We start from the raw sequence: 14,302 nt of genomic DNA, 5'->3' as shown, positions 1-14,302 counted from the left end.
TATCACAGTGCAATCCGTTTTGTCACCAAAGCCCCATATACTACCCACCATTGCGACCTGTACGCTCTCGTTGGCTGGCCCTCGCTTCATACTCGTCGCCAAACCCACTGGCTCCATGTCATCTACAAGACCCTGCTAGGTAAAGTCCCCCCTTATCTCAGCTCGCTGGTCACCATAGCATCTCCGACCTGTAGCACACGCTCCAGCAGGTATATCTCTCTAGTCACCCCCAAAACCAATTCTTTCTTTGGCCGCCTCTCCTTCCAGTTCTCTGCTGCCAATGACTGGAACGAACTACAAAAATCTCTGAAACTGGGAACACTTATCTCCCTCACTAGCTTTAAGCACCAACTGTCAGAGCAGCTCACAGATTACTGCACCTGTACATAGCCCACCTATAATTTAGCCCAAACAACTACCTCTTTCCCAACTGTATTTTATTAATTAATTTATTTTGCTCCTTTGCACCCCATTATTTTTATTTCTACTTTGCACATTCTTCCATAGCAAAACTACCATTCCAGTGTTTTACTTGCTATATTGTACTTACTTTGCCTTTTTTGCCTTTACCTCCCTTCTCACCTCATTTGCTCACATTGTATATAGACTTGTTTATACTGTATTATTGACTGTATGTTTGTTTTACTCCATGTGTAACTCTGTGTCGTTGTATCTGTAGAACTGCTTTGCTTTATCTTGGCCAGGTCGCAATTGTAAATGAGAACTTGTTCTCAACTTGGCTACCTGGTTAAATAAAGGTGAAATGAAAAAAGGATACCCCTCTGTGGTAACTCTTCAGAGAGCTTCCCTGAAGCTAACAACAGTAACTTCAACGTTTTAAAATGTCCTTAAAACACCAAGAGCATATTTAAGTTAAAAGGATACCCCTCTGTGGTAACTCTTCAGAGAGCTTCCCTGAAGCTAACAACAGTAACTTCAACGTTTTAAAATGTCCTTAAAACACCAAGAGAATAGCAATGAAATAAAGAACTCAAACAAATGTCAACAGAAAGAAACATGGACATCTTATCAAAAAGATCACAATTCATCTTAAAAGACATGTTTCTTCATATCACATACATTGTTTTAGTGAGTACTTCTCTGCCAAAAATTGTCGTAAGGGGTAGTTAAGACACCTTTCTCATTATGGTCACTATGGTAAACTAAGCCCCAGTCATTGTTAAGAAAGACCCATTAAAGTGATTGTCTGCTTGGTGTCATCTCTATCCCAGTAGGTCTTGGATGTCAGTGGCGATCTAGCTGATCTCTGGGACGGGCATCCCTGAACGACAAGCCCCTGGTGCCTGGGGGAGGGGGGCAGGCTGAGCTCCAGCACACCCTCCAAATGGTCAGAGCAGCAGCAGAGAGATTCCTGTTTTTGAGGACAGAGCAGTAAAGAAATTGTATAGGAAGGGTTAAATGAAAAGCTGTAACACATCAAACTTAGAGTCCTCACCAACCAAGACCCAGAGAAAACAATTACATTTGTACTATGTTTTTAAACCAGTTTGCTTCCTTATTGAATAAAGGAGGCCTTTTTTCTTCACCTTGTGGAATGAACGACCAGATTGTACTTCCAGGGAGAAGCCAGACAAACAAGGAAAATACAAGTGTATATATTTTTTATCAATAAAATGTTATTTGTCACATGCTTCTTAAACAGAAGGTGTAGGCTAAGTGTGAAATGATTCCTTACAGGTATTTTTCCAACAATGCTGAGTTGTGACACGAGGAATAAATACACAGTTACTAACAAATAATAGAAACGAGTACAAATAACATAGCTACTGGTATATACAGGGAGTACCACTACCAAGTCGACGTGCAGGGGTACGAGATAGGGGTAAAGTGACTAGGTAACAGGATAGATAATAGACAGTAGCAGCGTATGTGTGTGTGCGTGTGTATGACGTAAGTATGCATGTGTGCGCATGTTATGTGTGTATGTGTGTATGTGTGTGTTGGGGTGTTAATGTAAGTATGTGTGAGTGTGTGGGTAATGTGAGTCCAATGTGTGTGCATAGAGTCAGTGCAAGTTACTGCAAAAAAATGTATTGTTTAGCAGTCATATGGCTTGGGGGTAAGAAGTTGTTCAGGGTCCTGTTGGTTCCCGAGTTGGTGCGGTTTTACCACTTGCCATGTGGTAACAGAGGGAACAGTCTATGACTTAGGTGGCTTGAGTCTTTGACAATTTTTTCGGCCTTCCTCTTAAACTGCCTGGTATAGAGGTCCTAGATGGTAGGGAGCTGAGCCCCAGTGATGTACTGGGTCGTACTTATCACCCTCTATAGCGCCTTGTGGTCGGGTGCCTTGTAGTTGCTAGACCAAGCAGGGATGCAGCCATTCAAGATGTTCTCAAAGGTGCAGCTGTATCATTTTTTGAGGATCTGAGGGCCTATGCCAAATGTTTTCAGTCTTCTGAGAGGGAATAGGCACTGTCATGCCCTCTTCACAACTGTGTGGGTGTCTGTGGACCATGTTAATTCCTTAGCGGTGTGGACACGGAGGGAACTTGAAGCTCTCGACCCGCTCCACTACAGCCCCGTCGTTGTTGAAGGGGGCGTGCTCGACCCTCCGTTTCCTGTAGCTCACAATCAGTTGCTTTGTCTTGCTGACGTTGAGGGTAAGGTTGTTGTCCTGGCACCACACAAGGTCAGATCTCTCACCTCCTCCCTATAGGTTGCCCCATTGTCGTCTGTGATCAGTCCTACCACCGTTGTGTCGTCAGCAAACTTTATGATGGCGTTGGAGTCGTGCGCGGCCATGCAGCCGCAAATGTTAACCTGTTTAAAGGTCTTACTCATATCGGCTATGGAGAGCTAGATCATACATACATTTGTTTGATGAGGAAACAGACAAGGTTTAAAGAGAGTAAAAGGTTTCTAGTTAAATATTGGCCTCACCAGATCAAGGGCCAAGATGTTTTCTAGCAGCTGCATGAGTGAATCATTGGATAGAGATCCATCCAGGAGCTTCAGTCTATGAATGGCAGTGCCCACACTGGCATAGGCAATAGTGGAGGGCAGGAACACAGAGAACTTATACTCTAAAGACAGGGAGATACTCACGGGATCAGCAGAAATAGGTTTGACCAGTCTTTTGTACTAACCTGTTTAGATGACATAGCAGTTGACAGACCCACTTTGTGGACAAGGAACATAATACCAGGTTGTGCGACAGAAAATTATGTATTTAACAATTGGGAGTTAGTGATTCGGGAGCAGCATACATCCTTAATCCCTGAGGCAGGATTTCATAGGAGTAGAGGAATAGGTTTCAAATTCAGGAGTCAGGAATGGGCCGAATCCAGATACAATGAAACAGCCCAGTCAAAATGGCCTTGACTGTATCCCAGTGACTAGTTGCCTCTGGCAACATCGTGTGAGATTCATGGGAAATCAGGCAGTTGAATGTACGGGCATGGGTCTATAACACCGCATAATACAGGATTACACAAACTCAGCCCCCCGTCTCCCAAATGAACCGCTGACACATAATCAAAGTTATGGCTTGCTGTGTGCCCTTTGCCACACACAGGGCTGCATGATTTTTTTGAATACATGAAACACAAGCTATTATCATCATTCATCAAATAAGTGCCATGCATATATCACATAGAATAACAATGAGATGTTTGTTTTTCTATGCTAAAACTACTGGTGGGTGCTTCCTAAAATACTTGACTTGTAGAACTAAATGTTTCTGCATTGCTAGTATCAACCTCGCCAGTAGCTACCAAATGTCTGCCCCTACCTGTGGCTGCCAGTGCAATGTAGGAGTGGACATGCCTGCGCAAGGCATGGAGGTTGTGAGGGATTATGGGTATGCCGTGAAGAATTGGCTCCGGGAAGTCAGAGGGTAACACAGAAGCCAGGTCCCACTTTAACCCTGCCACCACCACAAGTTCCCACTGCTGCAAAACACACACATTACATTAAATCAACCATAAGCTCCAGCTGCTGCATAACAGATAAATACATATGTAGGCTATTATATCAGCAGAAAACAGGCTCCCACTGACTGAGAAGCAGAACATAGAACCAAAATGACAGTATATTCAACATGCTATAACAAACAAAGTAATAACACACTTATTGAGTCAAAACTCATTCTTATGGCAAAGGCAAATGGAACTTGAAAATAAATCTTGTGTTTACCAGGAGCTCTGACACTGGAATGACATTGTCAGCATAGATGCATAGCTTGCTGGTGCTCAGGGGTACTGTCTCTTAAAGTTTTGAGGCCAGGAACATGCAAGCAGCCCCTAAAGGCTGCAGGTTGGCCCATTGAACAGGAAAGAGACTCAAGTAATGGTCCAGTTAGTGGATGGCCAAAGGAAATGAGCTATTTCCCTCACACTTCTGCTCCCTGCAAACCTGTTGGAGGAAAGAAGTATGTTAAGCAATGATAAACTGCGACTACACTGGCTTCATGGATGGATTTGTTTCTATCCTCATGCATTAGTATCTAGGCAAAGGAGCTGATGAATATGACCAGATTCTCTCTGCCCAAAAATAATTTAAAGTACTACTTAAGGAGTTTTTTGGGGTCTCTACACTTTACTATTTATATTTTTTTATACTTTTACTTTACTACATTCCTAAAGAAAATAATGCACTTTTTACTCCATACATTTTCCCTGACACCCAAAAGTACTCGTTCTATTTTGAATGCTTAGCAGGACAGAAAATTGTTCAATTCACACACTTATCAAGAGAACATCCCTGGTCATCCCTACTGCCTCTGATCTGGCAGACTCACTAAACACAAATGAGTTGTTTGTAAATGATGCCGATGTGTTGGAGTGTGCCCCAGGCTATCTGTAAATTTAAAGAACAGGAAAAGTGTGCCATTTGGGTTTGCTTAATATAAGGACTTATTTTTACATTTAGACTTTTACTTAAGTAGGATTTTACTCTGTGACTTTCACTTTTACTTTAGTCATTTTCTATTACGGTGTCTTTACTTTACCAAATTGTCATACTGAGTAGATTTTTCCACCATGTCTAAATAAAAATGTACAAGCAACCCAAAAAATATAAATTTCTTGTTTTGACCGAAGGAGCGGTCAAATACAAAACATTTAAAAAATAGGTTGCTTGTATTTTGACATAACTCTTGCAGAGCTGGTGAATGGTAGCTTTCTGGTCAGAGAGGAGATCTCATCATATTCATCATCTGTTTTCATGTAGCTTTTGTACTGTAGTCCTCCAATGTGTCTCTATTTTGTGATACTATTTAGAGATGATGGTGATGCCCAACTGGTCTTTTCAAGGGACAGAAAGCTATACAATGTTCAAAGAAAACCAGATGGCACCATTTTCTTGCTTTTTATTTATTTACGGATAGCCAGGGACACACTCCAACATAATTTACAAAGGAGGCATGTGTTTAGTGAGTGCGCCAGATCAGAGGCAGTAGGGATGTTCTTTATATGTGCATGAATTTGAGCATTTTCCTGTCCTGCTAAGCATTCAAAATGTAATGAGTACTTTCAGGTGTCAGGGAAAATGTATGGAGTAAAAAGTACATTATTTTCTTCAGGGATGTAGTGAAGTAAAAGTAAAATATAAATAGTAAAGTACAGATACCCCGAAAAAAAACTACTTAAGCAGCACTTTAAAGTATTTTTACTTAAATACTTTACACCACAAATTATGAGATAGTAAGTAATTTTTATGAGATATGTAAGTCATAATTATGAGATAAGTCATTATGAGATACGTTTAGGCGATCTGTATCACATGAATCCAATGTGCACTTTGCATCAGGCCCTCCTTAACTTTCAAGGATAACATTATGTATATCCTTTAGTGTGGGTGTTTGTGTGCGGACGTGCGTGAGAGAGTTTGTGGTGATATTGTTCCATATTAATGGATTGGAGAGTTTTTTATGTGAATTGGCGACTGTTTGATGACATCTGGATGATGTCAGATTTAATTCATTCATAAATTCAAGAATATAAATTGAAGAATAAAACTTAGAAATGCCCCATGAGCAATGGTCAGAACCCAACATATAAGCTTGTTTTACTCCATTGTTTATAAAGAATGGAATTGTAAACAAACATAGTTAAAACGAAGGTTACGTATGTAACCATGGTTATGTGAGCTTTATGGATCACTCCAATATATTGGTATCACTCCGCGGCGGAGGGATACATCCGAGGTGAGGATTTACAGATTTACTCCCGTATACACCTGTGTCACGTTCTCTACATCATTTTTGAGGCGCCTCTAGCACTGTAGAGGATTGGAGTGGTCCATATAGCTTACATAACCGTGGTTACATACGTAACCTTCGTTATGTGAGCTATATTGGATCATTCCAATATATTGGTATACCCGTAACAGTCGGTATTAGAGGGACCTGACCAGCCAGCGGTGAAGTCCCAGCGCGTGACCGAGACGCAGGGACCATCTATGTGGAAGGGGGGGTCCTGGCACAGTCCCCAGAAGTGGAGGCGACGTCCAGGACCCCTGATCCAATGGCAGAGGGAGGTGCCACATTTACCTGATAGTACCTAGCAAAGGTGCAAGAGGAAGCCCAGCTGGCTGCTGCAGAGATATCAGTGAGAGCCCAGGATGCAGCTATACCTCATGTTGAATGTGCCACCACAGATCCCAGCACTGGCCTGCCAGCCAGGCGGTATGCTGTCGTAGTCATTTCTACGATCCAGTGAGAGATCTTCTGCTTTGATAGCCCAGCCCCCAGGACTCAGTCACCATAGCAGACAAAAAGCTGGTCTGTTGTTCTCACTGGCCGTGTCCGCTCAGGGCACAGCATGCCGGAGGGAAGTCCAGACTCCCCTACCACTGCCGGGGGGTCGTAAGCAGACAGAATAAAAGGATGTTCACATGCCTGTCTGACAGAATCTTCGGGAGGAATGAAGGGTTGGAGCAGAGAGATATACTCCTCCCCCCGGGGTCCATCCGGTAGCACTCAGAACTTACCGAAAGAGCATGGAGCTCACCCACCCTCTTCATGGAAGTAATCGCTACCAAAAATCACCTTCATAGTGAGGTGTATCAGGGAGGCAGACTTCAAACGGTTGGAAAGGCGGCTTTGCCAAAGCTGCCAAAACCACATCCAGATCACAGCTCGCCATTGAGGGGTTCCTAGCTGGACGCAGGTGACAAACCCCCTTCATAAAACTGGAGATCAAGGGATGGCGCCCCACTGGCCTGTCCATCGACCCCACATGGCAGGCAGATATTGCAGCCAAATACCCTCTCAGTGTAGAGGCTGTTAAGCCCTCATCTAAGCGAGACTTCAGGTATTGGATGACATACTGCACCCCGCATGACTCTGGCACAACCTCAATACCAGTGCACCAAGAGCAGAACAACCGCCAGTGCCACTGGTATGCAACGGTTGTAGCCGGAGCCCTTGTGCTCTACATGGTGTTCATTTCATCCCCTGTAGTCCTAACATGGACCATTGGTGCCTTTGAGTGGCCAAGCCCACAGACTGAGGCGGTGCGTCCTCAGATGCCACAGGGTTCCCCCGGCCTGAGGCAGAAAGTCAGGTCTCAGGGGAAGTTGCCAAGGTGTCCCACACAACAGGACAGGAGAATGCTGAACCAGGGTCGTCTGGGGCAGTATGGGGCCACCAGAAGCAGACAATGCTCTGCCATCATGGTCCTGTCCAGCACAACCTGGATCAGGGAAAAAGGGGAGAAATGCATAAAGCTCCAGCCCTGGCCAATCGTGAGCCAGAACATCTGACATGGAGTACCAAAAGGGGCAGTGTGCATTGTCCAGGGAGGCAAACAGGTCCACCTGCGCCCTCCCGAACTTGTCCCACAGGTGCTGCACCACCTGGGGATGTAGGCTCCAGTCCCAAGGAGGCAGGCCCTCCCTTGAGAGCATATCCATTGCCACACTCAGGATGTCAGGTACGCGCGCTGCGCATAGAGACACTAGACGTCCCTGAGCCCAGAGAAGTAGCTCCCTTGCTTTAAGATTGAGGTGGTGGGACCTAGGTACACCCTGATGATTGATGTTAGCCACCACTGTGGTGTTGTCCGTTCTCACCAGGACGTCTTCCCTTCAGATGTGGAAGGAAAGACGGCAGGGCCGGCAGTACAACTCAGAGCTCCAGTGTATTGATGTGCCTGCCGCTCCAAGGGGGTAGCCAACAGCCGCTGCCCCCCCCCCGGCAGCACATCCTCAGCATCTCCACCCCACCTGAAAGGAGCGACAGCGCCACCTCAACAACGCCCTGAGGCCCTGTGTGGTCACCCACAGCTGGTGGTGGCAGTGGTGCTTCGGGTGCAGCCGCTGAGAGTTGAACCACCTTATAAGAGCCCAGAAATGGAGCAGGCCTAGAGGAATCAGCAACGAGCCCACTGTCAGCAAGCCCAGCAGGCATTGGCAGTTCAGGTCGGATACCACCCACCCCTGCCGAAAGTGGTCGAGGCAAGATAAGATCGCCTGAACCCTTCTGGTGGGCAGCTCTCAGGACTGACTGTGTCCAATTCTATGCCAATGAAGGCCACCCTCTGGGTGTGAGTCAGATGACTCTTCTTGTCGTTTACAGTAATGCCCAGCCTGCTGATGTGGGTCAGGAGTATGTCTCTGTCTGACAGGACCTCGGTCCTGGTTGGGGAACAAATCAGCCAATCGTCCAGGTAATTGAGGATAAACAATCCTGAGGAGCCAACATGAACCGTCTCAGGGTCCCTGCGAATCTTATCGGTCTGCTCTAGAATGTCATCAACCCCTGGGCCAAACGTCTGCCTGGGGTGATGGGGTGAGTGGCAAATGTTCTCTAGAAAGCAGGTGGCAGGCAGGATTGGGCCAGCCAGAGATGGCGCCGGGAGGTAACCACCTGCACCATGGCCCATCCGTTGACGTGGGCCACATCCCTCTGGAGCAGGGAAAGCAGACGAGACATCTCCATCACTTCCCAGAGGATCTCCTATGTGCCCTTCTGCAGCCAGGAAAACAGATTCTGCAGGTAGGCCTGCAGAGCCACTGGGGGCTATGAAGCCCCGCTGTCGGCTTCTGATGGTCTGTCAGCCTGGTAGCCCCGCTCACGGGGGTGAACAGTGCCGGCATCGCTCCCCAGGAACAGCCTATCACTGGCCAACAGAGAACAGCTGTCCTCGCCATCGAAGCTATCAACCTCCTGACACAGGGCATGCGCCCTCCGTTCAAGGTAGTCCCAGCAGTCCGACTCATGCTCCTGTCCAGGACTGGTAGCAGGCGGGCTCTTCCTGCAGTGGCTCCGGCCACACCTCCTGGGAAGGGTACTGGGTCCAGTAGAGAGACTAACAGCTCGCTGACACACCACTCCTGAGGGAGCTCGTCCCCAGCCTGAGACTGGCTGACCCACTCGCACATGGCCTCCAATCGCGTCAGGTGCAGGCGTTCTGAGAACACCACACAGAACAGGCATCCAGTAGGGCGCTCCACCGCCCTAAACGTGTGACTCAAACACAGGCAGGGCATACACTAGGTATGTGGATCCCCAGGGGGGATGCCACCATCATAACTGTCACAAAGGGAAGCCATAAGTTAAGCCAAGCCAACAAGGTCACAGAGCAGGGGTCCGACGCCCTGGGAGAGCTTATGTCGTGATCCCTTGGAGGAATAGGAACCCGGTGAGAAATAAATTACCCAGTACCTCTGCAAACACAGGGGCAGACCCCTGTGGGAAAAACAGGCAGACAAAAAAACAGCAAACAGGTAATGGACTTGATTATTTTTGTTTTGTTTTACGCCAGCTGCAATATTACCTACCGGTTTATGCACACAGAGTTGTCGTGTAATGCTAACGAAACGACAAACCACGGGCAGAAGATACAGATCACCCGCGCGCAGCACTCAAGAGGGGCTGGGCATGTGGCCAGCTGCTCCAGGCTGCAAACAGCCTGTGAGTATACATCCATGCAAGATATGACACTTACCAGTGACATACCAAGCGAACTTCAGAAAGTTTATTCCTCAAACCATACGGCCATCCGCCGAGAAAATGAAAGAGATCGCGTCGCGGCCATGGGGTCTATATATATAGGGGCGGACCCCAGCCATGACACAGGTGTACACGGGAGTAAATCTGTAAATCCTCACCTCAGATGTATCCCTCCACTGCAGAGTGATACATATAGTGAAACATAACTATCATTTTGATCTCATGGATAGTCAGTCCTTGTATCCATATGTGAGAGTCCTTGTGTATACTACCGGTATGTATTTGAGAGTGGTTACATTTCTCCTGCCCCATTCCTCAGCTGTTTACAAAATAAAGTGACAGGGTGGGTGCTTTGTTAGTTTGAAGATTTAGATGCACTATTGTAAAGTGACTTTTCCACTGGATGTCATAAGGTGAATGCACCAATTTGTAAGTCGCTCTGGATAAGAGCGTCTGCTAAATGACTTAAATGTAAATGTAAAGGGGGAAGATCTGCAGGACTATTCAACGTCCATGATCCAGACTTACTCTCTCATAGTCAGATTTGTTTTTGGGTAGTGGGAACAGGCATCCATAGGTACGAGTTCTAGCTAAATGTCCTCTTGCTCCTAACACTGTGGGAATTTCAGAAACGCTCGAGCTGTCACACCTGGCCAGGATATCGTGGTCCTTCTGTAGCTCAGTTGGTAGAGCATGGCGCTTGTAACGCCAGGGTAGTGGGTTCGATCCCCGGGACCACCCATACGTAGAATGTATGCACACATGACTGTAAGTCGCTTTGGATAAAAGCGTCTGCTAAATGGCATATATTATTATATTATATCAGTCAGCATCTATGGGATTCTTTTGTGAATGGTGGCAATGCAACTTCCGACATTTCACTTTAAACCAAGGAAATCATTTATTCAAAATGTTAATTTTTACAGTAACATTTGAATAGTATTTTGTATAATTTTCCTTCATTAAGTTACTTAACCATGTTACAAACATGCACTCATTGAAAAGTGTTTTTTCCACCAAAAGGGTCAGTGTGCTGTAGCTTCTCTAAATTCCTTTGGAAATGTAGGTGTCATACAAACAAGTCAGCTGTACATTATCTTTACTTGTGAAACCGACATTGCCTCAAAACTGGCAAACACATCTCTATCATTTCCACTCAATAAATGTAATGTATGTTTACAACAGTTATGTATTTCAGTTTGTAAATGACATCCTTACTTGCACATCAGAAAGGAATTCCATAATATCACTTTGATAGTCAGGATGTTGAAAGAATGTTAATCTGTAATCCATCTCGTGGCCTTTACTCTTATCTCCATAGCAATGATAGAGCATATGGCAGGGGAAAAACAGTTCATACATGTATGTGTTGTGGGCAGTTTAGTGAATGATGGTACATTGGGGAAAAAGAGGGGAAAGGTGGGGACTGAGAGGGTGCAGCCTTGCTCAGCTCCATACTCAGTCCATGGCCATTGTGACAGGCATAGCGGTTTCCAGATCACGGGACTCTGAGTTCTGCAGCTCCCGGCGGATCTCTGCAGAAATCTGGGGGTGTGTCTGCACCTTAAGTAGCTCCAGTAGAGCAGCCTTTTGTTCGGATGCCAAGTCGGCCTTGTAGCGCTGTGCCAGGGTAAGCAGACTCTGGTGCCACAGCACAGGAAGGACACGCTTCTCACTGCGGAAGGACAGGAAGTGGCCGACCAGGGCATCCAGGACACGGAAGGGCAGGGCGTATTTTTTATCCAGTAAGAGTCGCAGGAAGATGCTGTTTGCTCCATTGTATTCCATCTCTGCCAGTTTCAGCATGGCAGCACTGCAGAGAGAATCAGTCACTTGTTATCTGCATTATTTTCTGACAAGCCATGCTGTTCTACTACCTTAAATACTGTTGTACCATATATTCACATGAATTCCCACTTACATGATCAGCAACAGTCAAGCTGCAACGGTTAAAAACCAAGTCCCAAGCCAAGTGGCAAGCCGAGCAGTCGCATTAGGGCATCATAGACCTTACAAAATTGCACACATAACACAGGTAAAAGAGTGTCTCTTACCTGGAGTGCAGTACAGGGATTGAGCACTTAGTGAGTATGCTGCCAATGATGATAGCCTCCCTCAGAGTACATGTTCCAGATTCACAGAGCGGGATGAGGATGCCTGAGTGAGAAAAATAGAAATGTGTGAATGCACAGTAACACAAACATATGCTGGGTTAAGGGGTACAAAGTCATTACCTGGAAACAAATAGATAAAATACTGTACAACACATAGTACAAATGCACAAGAAATGTTAAAAGCTGCAATATGTAACTTTTTGGGCAACCCAACCAAATTCACAAAGAACTGAAAGAACCTTCTAAATCTGATTCTGGTGATCTGGTTAGACAATACTGCCACCTAGTGACAAAGACCATCTTTTGACTGATTGCCAAAGTGAACTCAGAACAAAACCCAATAAGTAGTATCTTTGGAAAAAATGTTGAATACCTGACAGATAATGTGTATTATCTTAATTACTTTCACCCCCCATTATTACAACCACATACATTGATTATCAACCAAGCGTTTAAATTATCCACCTGACTATTTCTCTCCCCTTTGATACATGTTCTTGATTTGTCTCACCTTTGAACCATGCCCCTGGCTTGAAAAGAGCCTTCTTCAGGGCCATGTACAGGTGGAAGTTGAGTTTTTTATACTCTGCAATGTCATCTCGTATTCTTGGCAGTAGCACCAAGTTGTAGAACCGTTGGGCCATTCGCTCCTTCAGATTGGATGAGAAGATTCTGTTCAGAAAAAAAGAAAAATCAAGAGTCAATATCCATAAGATGCTTTCTAATAATTAAATAAAGGTTTTTGACAGATGTTAACAAATCATCCTGTTAATTTTTTATCAGACCTTGTTGCCTGGTACATAGCAGCAGCAGTCCAGGTCTCAGGCTCTGTCAAGTACAGAACCTGCTCCCAGTTTGACAGTGCTGGAATGATCTTGAAAGCTTTGGGCAGCTTGCCGCTACGATATCTTGACAGAACCTGGAGCAACCGGAAAAAAAACAAGTTCAAAATAGTTGGCAATATTCAGCCTCTGGCTGAAATCTGATTAAGTGGAAAATAAGATGTGGCCAAGTAAATTAATACAGGAGGACGCAGGTGCATGGCTTACCTTGTTGACACCTTTGTACACTTCAATGATCCTTGGGTCCAGCTGGGGCATGGGTCTTCCTGACACCTCAGACATCACTGTCCCCACCTCTGTCTGCTTCTCTGTGATCTTCTCCATGATGATGTCTGCTAGAGTTCGTCTAAACAAAACCCCAGAACAAGGACAACACTGAGAAAATCCATATTCAGCTACAAAGTTATAATTCATTTTTGGAAGAGACAAAATGAAATTCCCTTTTATGGCATGATAGAGCTGTTGTCATTCAATTGAATCTAGGTGTATTTAACACACAAAATAAAAAAAGACAGAAAATGGCAAATCATTCATCATCAAGACTTTTCACTGCAATAACAGTTTATAGCTCAGTGGTTTGGCTCAGAGTTTTGTGGCCTCATGCTGTACCTCATGGGAGGATTCTTGTTCATGAACATCTGCATAGCTTTCTCATCCTCTGGGTCCACCACCACTTCTGTCCCACAGTTAGCCTCTGCCTCCTCACCGGCCCCGGCTTCACCCAGTGCCGGCCACTCCTCATCAGAGTCTGCATCCTGAGAATCTGGCCCTGCAAGGATATAAGACAACATCGATATTCCATGAAACTGTACCACCAGTATAACTGAGCATAGCACAACACTTCAAGAATAACAATGACTGGAATTGACCTCCATGCAAAAGTTCTCAGTAGTCAAGTGTAAAGTAATGTGTGGTTGTTGTGGATAGCTAGCAAGCAAGACAAAAAAACAAAAGCAGATAGACATTTTCTGGCTTGCAAATCCACCTCAATGTTACCTAAAACAGTGGCTTGCTTTTTCTTGACCTCTGGTGCCAAACCATATTCTGTCTGTAGTTCTTCTTGTTGGATTCGTGCCTGCTCCAGAATCTTCCTTGATAGGCGTTCATCCACGTACTCGTCCTCATCTTCATCTTCTCCCCGTTGATCCCTGGTCTTCACTCGGCCATGTACTCGAACCATATCCCCTTGAAGAATCTGGTCAGCAAGCGCAACCATTCCGTCGCCACTTTTCTCCCCACCTCCACATTTGGGTTTCTTCACTTTCGGCATCTGTGCTAGTTTATTATACAGATCTGTTAGAAATGTACTATTAATCTAGCTAGTTAGTTTAACAATTCATAAAGTAGCTAATGTGGAAATTCTCACCAAAGCTCCAGTCAACACACGTGCTTTTTTTAAATCCAACGGAAGTGACGTACTATCGGAGA

At 45.3% G+C, this 14,302-nt stretch overlaps 2 protein-coding genes across 2 annotated transcripts; both read right to left on the bottom strand.

Moving 5' to 3' along the window:
• Positions 1-758: 758 nt before the first annotated feature.
• On the bottom strand, positions 759-6,986 carry ccnd3 (cyclin D3). The gene is given in 5 exon segments (XM_046312945.1): positions 759-1,372; positions 2,904-3,046; positions 3,754-3,913; positions 4,158-4,376; positions 6,954-6,986. Coding segments are annotated over 5 exon segments (747 nt in total). The 3' UTR covers positions 759-1,180.
• A 3,814-nt stretch (positions 6,987-10,800) lies between these two features.
• bysl (bystin-like) lies at positions 10,801-14,294 on the bottom strand. The gene is made up of 7 exons (XM_046312544.1): positions 13,871-14,294; positions 13,484-13,643; positions 13,082-13,220; positions 12,818-12,951; positions 12,544-12,704; positions 11,973-12,075; positions 10,801-11,731 (listed from the first exon to the last, which is right to left on the bottom strand). The coding sequence occupies exons 1-7, from the start codon at positions 14,142-14,144 to the stop codon at positions 11,377-11,379; spliced, it is 1,326 nt and encodes a 441-aa protein (XP_046168500.1). The 5' UTR covers positions 14,145-14,294; the 3' UTR covers positions 10,801-11,376.
• Between the last annotated feature and the right edge of the window lie 8 nt (positions 14,295-14,302).

The sequence above is a fragment of the Oncorhynchus gorbuscha genome, linkage group LG18, assembly GCF_021184085.1.
Source record: "Oncorhynchus gorbuscha isolate QuinsamMale2020 ecotype Even-year linkage group LG18, OgorEven_v1.0, whole genome shotgun sequence".
NCBI lineage: Eukaryota > Metazoa > Chordata > Actinopteri > Salmoniformes > Salmonidae > Oncorhynchus > Oncorhynchus gorbuscha.
The sequence above is the reverse complement of the archived record's forward strand: the minus strand, read 5'-3'. Positions and strand labels throughout refer to the sequence as shown.

Bases quoted from the DNA above. Each gene is read 5' to 3' on its own strand.
- bysl (XM_046312544.1), bottom strand. From the start codon at position 14,144: ATGCCGAAAGTGAAGAAACCCAAATGTGGAGGTGGGGAGAAAAGTGGC. The intron at 13,644-13,870 runs GTAACATTGAGG...ATATCCTTGCAG, and splicing joins AAAGCAAGCCACTGTTTTAG to GGCCAGATTCTCAGGATGCA. The intron at 13,221-13,483 runs GTACAGCATGAG...GGTTTTGTTTAG, and splicing joins AACAAGAATCCTCCCATGAG to ACGAACTCTAGCAGACATCA.